Source organism: Nymphalis io, chromosome 12 (genome assembly GCF_905147045.1).
Source record: "Nymphalis io chromosome 12, ilAglIoxx1.1, whole genome shotgun sequence".
Lineage (NCBI taxonomy): Eukaryota > Metazoa > Arthropoda > Insecta > Lepidoptera > Nymphalidae > Nymphalis > Nymphalis io.
In genome coordinates this window covers 3,844,146-3,854,585 of record NC_065899.1, presented here as the reverse complement: position 1 = coordinate 3,854,585, position 10,440 = coordinate 3,844,146, and the positions used below count along the sequence as shown (strand labels likewise).

General features: G+C 36.2%; 3 protein-coding genes across 3 annotated transcripts; all 3 read left to right on the top strand.

The window, feature by feature from the left end:
- Positions 1–851: 851 nt before the first annotated feature.
- On the top strand, positions 852–1,868 carry LOC126772241 (cuticle protein 16.5-like). The gene is made up of 2 exons (XM_050492520.1): positions 852–885; positions 1,006–1,868. Exons 1-2 carry the CDS (start codon positions 874–876, stop codon positions 1,804–1,806), a joined length of 813 nt encoding a protein of 270 aa, XP_050348477.1. The 5' UTR covers positions 852–873; the 3' UTR covers positions 1,807–1,868.
- A 3,891-nt stretch (positions 1,869–5,759) lies between these two features.
- Positions 5,760–6,772, top strand: LOC126772240 (cuticle protein 16.5-like). The gene is made up of 2 exons (XM_050492519.1): positions 5,760–5,798; positions 5,910–6,772. The coding sequence occupies exons 1-2, from the start codon at positions 5,787–5,789 to the stop codon at positions 6,708–6,710; spliced, it is 813 nt and encodes a 270-aa protein (XP_050348476.1). The 5' UTR covers positions 5,760–5,786; the 3' UTR covers positions 6,711–6,772.
- Positions 6,773–8,877: 2,105 nt separating this feature from the next.
- LOC126772235 (cuticle protein 16.5-like) lies at positions 8,878–10,203 on the top strand. Its single transcript, XM_050492513.1, has 2 exons — positions 8,878–8,903; positions 9,299–10,203. The coding sequence occupies exons 1-2, from the start codon at positions 8,892–8,894 to the stop codon at positions 10,172–10,174; spliced, it is 888 nt and encodes a 295-aa protein (XP_050348470.1). The 5' UTR covers positions 8,878–8,891; the 3' UTR covers positions 10,175–10,203.
- The last annotated feature ends 237 nt before the right edge of the window (positions 10,204–10,440 follow it).

Sequence of the window (10,440 nt, the reverse complement as noted above, 5' to 3'; positions counted from 1 at the left end):
TTCAAAATGAAAATATATAAAGCAAATATAGATTGATAGATTCTTCCGTTTGCTTGTGCGTAACTTTAATAAGCAATTTAATAAAAGTTACGAATTTAAATTAACCGAAACGTAAAAAAAAACTCACTCACCTTTATCTAAATATGATATATTTTAACATTTGTATAATTGTAGCTAACATGTTTTATATTTATAATATTACTCGCGTATTAATTTTCTGTAACAGCACAAATGTTATTTTTATTTAATAATGATATATTCGTATTACGATGACGGCCTCGTTATGAAACTGATGATCTACACAGATATAATATGAAACACTTACAAATATACCTCATGTATATCACTTTTATTACTAACAAAATTACTTGTATTTTTTTTGAATTTCTTTTAATTTTTGTTTTGAAGGAAAAATAATAAACTAATAAATAATTATAATAATGTTAAAATATAAATATCGCAATATTGCAAGAGATTTATACAAAACACTAGAAACCAGATACGAAAACAGATAATATTTTACATAAAAAAATTCTCACAAAATTCAGAGAAAAGAAAAATTGGTTAAAAAATGGTTGTACAAAATACATGAATGGCTGTTATAATGTTTCTATTATATGTGATTATAAAATATAATTTTTAGCAATATCTATGCTCAAGGCTGCTTTGCCCTATGCTAAGTTTGCGTTGTACAAACGGAATACAATTAAAATTGAAAGGCTATCACTGAGTCACCGCCTTAGCTTATGTTGGCGAGTCAGAACTTGTTTACCTTGGCAATGAAAGTGAATTGGATTATATGAAGCAAACTTTGTATAAAAACCAGAGCACTCCTCTAGAAATTATTCAGTTGCCAGCATAACCAGAATAAACATGTACGCTAAGGTGTGTTAAAATTTCGTTTATTAAAAATATAACTAATTTATAAATTATATTAACGTCATATTAAATGTCAATTAATGTCATATTAAATGTACAATATAAAATTGTTTTCATATATTTCAGTTGATCGTCGCTCTTTGCGCCCTAGGCGTTGCTCACGGCAGTGGCCTCTTGGCGGCCGCTCCAGTAGCGTACAGCAGCCACGCTATCGCGGCTCCCGCTATTGTCACTAAGACCATCAGCCCCGCTGTCTCTTCCGTGTCTTCATACTCGACCCACACAGCGCACGCTGCACCTATCGCCACTTATGCTGCCGCCCCTGCCATCGCTACATCCTACGCTGCTGCACCAGCCATCGCTACATCCTACGCTGCTGCACCAGCCATCGCTACATCCTACGCCGCTCCCGTAGTGACCAAGACCATCTCGCCAGCCACTACCTCCTACTCTTCTTACTCGACCCAAACCGCTCACGGCTCTCCCGTCGCGACCTACGCCGCTCCCGCCGTCGCCGTACACTCCGCCCCCGCTGTGGCCGTAGCTGCCGCCCCCGCTGTGTCTTCTTACTCTTCCTACTCCACCCAGACCGCTCATGGAGCTAGAGCGTACGCCGCTCCCGCGTATGCCTCATACGCCGCTGGACCCGCGTACGCCTCATACGCCGCTGGACCCGCGTACGCCTCATACGCCGCAGCTCCCGCATATGCCTCATACGCCGCCGCCCCAGCCATCACCTCATACGCCGCACCTGCGTACTCTTCTTACAAAACCTATGCTGCACCCGCCATCTCCGCGTACGCTGCACCTGCCTACTCCACCTATGCTGCGGCTGCTCCAGTCCTCAGATCAGCTGTGTCGTACTCTGCTGCACCCGCCGTGTCTCACATTGCTTACAAAGCTCACGGTGCCAACTATGCCTGGTAAACTGAATCAATTGTTGTACCTGTAAATATGTAATTAACGAATAAAATGACTTGCTAATGAGATTTTTTTTACTTAAAATATTTGTAATAAATATTCTATCTATAAAATATCAAATATATTAAAATGTGGAAAAGTACAGTGATAAGGTATTTAAAATTTAATTGAAGCCGGTATTTTAGGTGAAATTACAAGTTACGCAAATTAAGAAAGATAAAATATAATATAACTTTGACTTAATGATAGCCTTTTTCTCACAAATACGCATTTGGTATTTTTTATTTAAACTATAATTATTATTAAAACCTAAACAATTATTTAATACTAATAATTTTCATATTAATACTTTTCTGATCAGGAAAAAGAATAGGTAAATACGAACGAATATATGTAATACTCGAGTGTACAAAGGACCTTATAGACCTTATGAGAACTCTTAGATAGATAATCTTTACACACTTAATTCGGCATATTCTTATATAAATCATTATATTCATATTACGAAGAGCTAAGTTTTGTTTGATAGATTCTTCTTTAATTTTATAAAAAAACAACTTTATATGTTAGATTTGTAGATCTCGCAGATTACAGTGAAGTACCCGTCACAGTATGTAATATTATATACTTTATAGATAAACGTAAATTATGTTTAAAAATATGGGTATAATTAATGAAGTATATGGTAAAAAAATATTTGTCACGCGTACCGCGTCTATTTCTTTTCGTTTTATTGTCACAGTATTTATTTGTATCAAAATAAATGACATATTATTAATATTTCAATTTCCGTTATAAATAAAATTAATATATACATATATAATTTATGAAACTTTGCAATTCGAACAATTACAGTGAAATACTACAGAAAGTTATATGATTAAACATATGAGAGAGTAGAGAGATTCTTAGGGGCGATACTAATTTAATTAAAATCTTTTCTCCTGGTAAATGTTTATACATGTTATAGGTTGGATAGTATCATTTTATTTCCAAGATTTTCTCTGGGAAGTAAACGTATTTCTTAACTTTATTTTGAACGTTCGAATGTGAAAGTTTCAATATAAAATAACTAAAAGTCCAAGTTTTCACAGTCTTCACTTTGTAAGGTCCGCAAAGATTGTTTCTGTGCTATTTAGAATCTGTATAGTGAATGTGTTTGTAAGTTTTTCTTTTACCCGCCTGAGTCGCATATTGCGACTAAAGGCGATATTGACGTTAGATTCGAAGTCGATAATTAAGTTGAAATGGCTAATTTAGATAATATAATAATAACAATTTAATGGACGCGTAATATCACAAAGAACACAAGAGTTAAATAATTTAGATTTATTTTTGTTTGCTTCATAAAAAAAGTACAAAAAAATAGATAAAATGACTTAAAGCCCGTTACAATGGGACATTAATAATTTGGGTGTTACAATCGTTCTAACGTCGTAAGCCGTGACGGCACACGGCATGACGCTCTCTCATGCCGTCATGCCCCTTCTCCACAACAGCTTTACTCCTTTGTCTCTGCGTGGCGCATATATATTCTCCGTTACTCATTACTATTATTATATATAGAATTTATTTTACTCCATATTTTTTTATTGGTTTTCTTTATAATAATTCTTTCAACTATAAATGTCGATGTTTTACATATTTGTTGAGATTATCATATGTAACATAAAAAATAAATTAATTAACATTAACATAATTATGTTATAATATGTAGTTTAAATAAAATACATTTATCGAATGTAAGTACTCATTTGGTATCACTGAAGTTAAATAAAAACTTGCAATCTGTAAATTTAATTATGCAATGAGCTCTGCTACGTCACTTGGCATCCTTTCATTTTCATTTACGAGAAATAAACGTTAAATTGTCCATTCATTATATCGATACGTTCCCTTTTTAAAGACTATCAATGGAATCTATTCATAGTTATAATAGTAACCCTTCTTAACTGAAATGCTTATACGATATAGAAATGCTGGTCACCTGCGCAGAAGATATTAAACTGCACAAATTTGCATAGACACAGAAGCACTCCCTATTTTCGCACACTTATAATCCAATAGAACATCAATCCGAAATGATGATATAAATTAGATAGATTATCCAGTCGTAAGCATGGTAGTAACACTCATTGACTGCCTCATTGGTTTAGTGGCTCACTATAAGGCCGCAGAGCTCAAGGTCCTTGTTCAAACTCTAGGTCGGGTCAATAAGAATTTATTGTGTTTCTTGTCGAAGACTACTAGAAATGATATTATCAAATTATTATTATCAATAATGACGTAAAGTTTATCCGCAAGGTGAATTAAAAGTACCTGAGCAAACATTTACTTCTGCGTCCTTCATAATCCCTGTTGTATTTTGAACGACAGCGGCTTCTGATAAATACAACACTCGTTTTTCATAAATTTAAGCTTATAATTTCTTGCTCTTTGAGAAAAAATAATAACGTGAAAAAATCTGCAGATATCGAAATAAATTCTGACGTATGTTTTCACTAACTAACCTGCAGTGGACAAACGGAGAAAGCTCTTTTCTCTTTTACAGCTGTAAAGGCGGCAATGGGAAATTCACTTTAGTTTATTTTAGATATTTCGGTATTTTAGATACAAGATTTTTAAGCAAAATGTATAAAATAAAAGTTATTCTTTCACTAATATAGCAGTGCTACAATAAAATATAAAATATCAATATTTTATAAACTATATTATCTACAATCGATTTATCTTTATATTTTATAAATTATCATCATAAAATAATTATCAGATATATATATAAAGATTTTTAAATACATTTATTGAATAATATTGAATTTTATCATACCTTTTTTAGGTATTTTTTGTTTCATCTCGTGAGCTTACATTATACGTAGCCTACATAGACCTAATGATCGTGAATCAGTTTTTTTTTTATTAAACATTATTTACCTAATAATTTATTATAAATTATTAGATTAATTTTGTTTTGGCGCATTAAGTATGAATGAAATGAATAATTTTCTAACATTTTAACTTTCATAATTTTATTTTATTGTATAATATAATAATTTTACTAAAAAACCATCATAATAGATCAGAAACAAAATGTGAACGATAATAACTGCTATAGTGTAAAACTGTGATGCAGTTGTTAACGCCCGCCAACAAAGCGATTCTCTATTTTGTAAAACATTTGAGTTGCACAAAATAAAAATAAATATAATATAATTACACTATTTATTATACCTATAATAATTGTGTTAATCATACGACCTACGAGTATATGACAACACCCATAAATATGTATGTACGTCAACTGGAAATATGTTTATGGCAGGTATTTTTTTAAAGCTTTCGTATAAATAGTTGCATATTAAATATCATATTTAGTGGATATTTTTAATAAATTTAGCATATTTCGAATGTCAATTTAATTGATCAAGACTTTATTTTATAGAATACGTAGGCGGGTGGGCAAACGGGCCAGTTGATGGTAAGTGGTCACCACTGCTCATAGACGTTGGCATTGTAAGAAATATAAACTATCCATACATCTTCACTGCGCCCCTAACTTTGGAAACTAAGATGTTTCGTCCCTCGTGCCTGTAATTACACTGGCTCACTCACCCTTCAAAACAGAACACAACAATACTAAGTATTGCTGTTTTGCGGTAGAATATCTGATGAGTGGGTGGTACTCACCAAGACGGGCTTACCACCAAGTAATAGTAAAGACCTAGTAATATAGGTTTTGTTGGGTGTTTAAAAAGATTGATAAAATAATTGTTTAATGAAATTATATGTAATGGTTTTTCTTTGAATGTATTAAATTTTGTTATCACCGCCTTAGCTTGATTTTGAGTCACCGCCTTAGCTAATGTTAGCGAGTCAGAACTTGTTCGCCTTGGCAATGAAAGTGAATTGGATTATATGAAGCAAACTTTGTATAAAAACCAGAGCACTCCTCTAGAAATTATTCAGTTACCAGCATAACCAGAATAAACATGTACGCTAAGGTGTGTTAAAATTTCGGTTACTATAATATAAATATAACTAATTTATAAATTATATTTTTCAATTAATGTCATATTAAATGTACAATATAAAATTGTTTTCATATATTTCAGTTGATCGTCGCTCTTTGCGCCCTAGGCGTTGCCCACGGCAGTGGCCTCTTGGCGGCCGCTCCAGTAGCGTACAGCAGCCACGCTATCGCGGCTCCCGCTATTGTCACTAAGACCATCAGCCCCGCTGTCTCTTCAGTGTCTTCCTACTCGACCCACACAGCGCACACTGCACCTATCGCCACCTATGCCGCCGCTCCTGCCATCGCTACATCCTACGCTGCTGCACCAGCCATCGCTACATCTTACGCTGCCGCACCAGCCATCGCTACATCCTACGCCGCTCCCGTAGTGACTAAGACCATCTCGCCAGCCACTACCTCCTACTCTTCTTACTCGACCCAAACCGCTCACGGCTCTCCTGTCGCGACCTACGCCGCTCCCGCCGTCGCTGTACACTCCGCCCCCGCTGTGGCCGTAGCTGCCGCCCCCGCTGTGTCTTCTTACTCTTCCTACTCCACCCAGACCGCTCATGGAGCTAGAGCGTACGCCGCTCCCGCGTATGCCTCATACGCCGCTGGACCCGCGTACGCCTCATACGCCGCTGGACCCGCGTACGCCTCATACGCCGCAGCTCCCGCATATGCCTCATACGCCGCCGCCCCAGCCATCACCTCATACGCCGCACCTGCGTACTCTTCTTACAAAACCTATGCTGCCCCCGCCATCTCCGCGTACGCTGCACCTGCCTACTCCACCTATGCTGCGGCTGCTCCCGTCCTCAGATCAGCTGTGTCGTACTCTGCTGCACCCGCCGTGTCTCACATTGCCTACAAAGCTCACGGTGCCAACTATGCCTGGTAAACTGAATCAATTCTTGTACCTGTAAATATGTAATTAACGAATAAAATGACTTGCTAATAAGATTTTTTCTTTTATTTTAAATAGTTGTAATAAACATTTTATCCATAACATATCAAACATAATAAAATATGGAAAAGTACAGTGATACGGTATTTAAAATTTAATTGAAGATTGTAATTTAGACGAAATTACAAGTTACGCAAATTAAGAAAAATAAAATATAATATAACGATAATTTAATGATAGCCAACTGGATTTAGTTTTGTCTTGAACTCGTTTCTAATAAATATGCAGTAGGTATTTTTTGTTTTTATAATGACGTATTATTAGTATTAAAACAAAACAAATTTCCGAATTGAATATTGTACACCAACAATTATTTAATAGTAATAATTTTCATATTAAGACGTAGATCATACTATAATTTTTTATTTATAATAGGTAAAGGTAAATAAGATGAACATATGTAACACTCCAGTGTTGTCCGGTCAGTGTATAGTCCGGTCTGTATAGTCCTTTGTACACTCCAGTGACCTTAAGAGATCTCTTAGATAGTTAATCGTAAAGATTAACTATCTAAGTTAAGTTAAGTTAAGTTAAGTATGTAAAACACTTAACTCAGTATATTCTTATATAAATCATTACATTTATATTACGAAGAGCTAAGTTTTGTTCGATAGATTCTTCTTTTATTTTATAAAAAAAGAACTTTATATGTTAGATTTATAGATCTCACAGAGATTACAGTGAAGTCCCCGTCACAGAATATAATATTATATACTTTTTAAATTACTTTATTGAATAATATTGAATTTTACCATTCTTTTTCAAGGTAATTTTTGTTTGATCTCGTTAGCTTAGATTATACGTAGCCTACATAGACCTACTGATCGTGAATCAGTTTTTTTATTATAGAACAAAAATTATCTAATATGGAATGTTTGGCGCATTAAGTATAAATTAAATGAATAATTCAATAACATTTTAACTTTTATATTTTTATTTAAAAACCATCATAATAGATCAGAAACAAAATGTGAACGATAATAACTGCTATAGTGTAAAACTCTGATGCAGTTGTTAACGCCCGCCAACAAAGCGACAATTCTCTATTTTGTAAAACATTTAAGTTGTATAAAATAAAATATAAATAAATAAAATAGAATTAAACTATTTATTATAACTATAGTAATTGTGTTCCACTTAATCATACGACCTACGAGTATATGACAACACCCATAAATCTGTATGTACGTCAACTGGAATTGTGTTTATTGCAAGTATTTTTTCAAACTTTCATATAAATAGTTGCATGCAGCGATGTTAAACATCATATATAGTAGATATTTTTAACAAATTTAGCATATTTCCAATGTTAATTTAATTGATAAAGACTTTATTTTTTAGAATAAGTAGACGGGTGGGCAAATGGACCAGCTGATGGAAAGTGGTCACCACTGCTCATAGACGTTGGCATTGTAAGAAATATAAACCATCTCTTACATCTCCACTGCGCCACTAACTTTGGAAACTAAGATGTTACGTCCCTCGTGCCTGTCATTACACTGGCTCACTCACCCTTCAAACCAGAACACAACAATACTAAGTATTGCTGTTTTGCGGTAGAATATCTGATGAGTGGGTGGTACTCACCAAGACGGGCTTACCACCAAGTAATAGTAAAGACCTAGTAATATAGGTTTTGTTGGGTGTTTAAAAAGATTGATAAAATAATTGTTTAATGAAATTATATGTAATGGTTTTTCTTTAAATGTATTCAATTTTGTTATTATTAAAAGATTATGTTATTCATTGAGGAACACTCGATAAGTTCTGGGAAGACTATGGTTCATTATAATAACAAGTACGATAGCTTACTATATTGTAAACAGATTTATGATAAAACCTAAGGAAATTCTTCAAGCTGAAATAAAATTTCATTTTACTTTTTCCATTTAATTAGGAAGAAAATATTTACTTACCTGTTTTTAATCAATTATTAAACAACAAAGGCAAATTGAAAGTCAATCTTTGAGTCGCACCATATATGCACTTACCCAACGCGTATTGATTACCTTGGCAATGAAAGTAAGGCGAAATGATATTGCGTGCGAAATTTAGTATAAAAACCAGAGCGATCTGCACAGTAATTATTCAACAAGCAAATTTACAATCATAAACATGTTCGCCAAGGTGTGTCTCCTTTAATTTATTATTTGTAACATTATTCTGTATTTTTAATATATTTTACTGTAATTTAAATTTAAGTTCATTTTAATATTTTGGAGCCGGTATGGCCCAGTATGTGGATCTTCGTAAATCGGCAAGCACCACTATGTTTTCATGTAATACATGGTACTTGGGTGGTTATAATTAACCTTCTAGTGACCGGTGAAGAAGAATATCATTAGAAGTTCTGCATGTCATGGATAAAATACTGCGCCCTGTGTTACCATTGAATCACATTGAAACAGCGTGGAATATAATCCACTCATCTTTAAAAGGAGAAGAGTCCTTTGTCCAGTACTGGCACATTTACTGGTTACTTTTTATGCAAATTGTCAAATGTTTTTCTTTTATTTTTTCAGTTGGTAGTCTCACTTTGCGTTATGGGCGTTGCCCACGGCAGTGGCCTCTTGGCGGCCGCTCCAGTAGCGTACAGCAGCCACGCTATCGCGGCTCCCGCTATTGTCACTAAGACCATCAGCCCCGCTGTCTCTTCAGTGTCTTCCTACTCGACCCACACAGCGCACGCTGCACCTATCGCCACCTATGCCGCCGCTCCTGCCATCACTACATCCTACGCGGCTGCACCAGCCATCGCTACATCTTACGCTGCCGCACCAGCCATCGCTACATCCTACGCCGCTCCCGTAGTGACCAAGACCATCTCGCCAGCCACTACCTCCTACTCCTCTTACTCGACCCAAACCGCTCACGGCTCTCCTGTCGCGACCTACGCCGCTCCCGCCGTCGCCGTACACTCCGCCCCCGCTGTGGCCGTACACTCCGCCCCCGCTGTGGCCGTAGCTGCCGCCCCCGCTGTGGCCGTAGCTGCCGCCCCCGCTGTGTCTTCTTACTCTTCCTACTCCACCCAGACCGCTCATGGAGCTAGAGCGTACGCCGCTCCCGCGTATGCCTCATACGCCGCTGGACCCGCGTACGCCTCATACGCCGCTGCTCCCGCGTATGCTTCTTACGCCGGTGGACCCACGTACGCCTCATACGCCGCCGCTCCCGCATACACCTCTTATACCAAGACCTACTCTGCCCCTGCAGTAACCTCATACGCTAGGACCTACGCCGCACCAGCCATCGCCTCATACTCAGGCAACTATGCTGCTCCTGCTTACGCGACCTACGCTGCGGCTGCCCCAGTCTTGAAATCTACCGTGTCATACTCTGCAGCTCCCGCAGTATCTCACATCTCTTACAGCGCTCATGGAGCTAACTACGCTTGGTGATCTAAGTTATAGTTATCGTTGGTTAAAGATATGGAAATGAAAAAAAAACAATAAATAGTTGCAAAAGTCCTTTACTTCTTTAATTTAAAACACGCAGTATTTCTTATTCACAACTGACCATAAAAGTATGATATCAGTATAGTACAATACAGTCTTTTTAATATTTCATAAGACAAAGCTCGGCTGCAAGACATCCAATTTGGCTTTTATGAGTGCCTTGTAGCGAAGCGTAAGCATAATTTATGGTAATACATTTATATATTAAA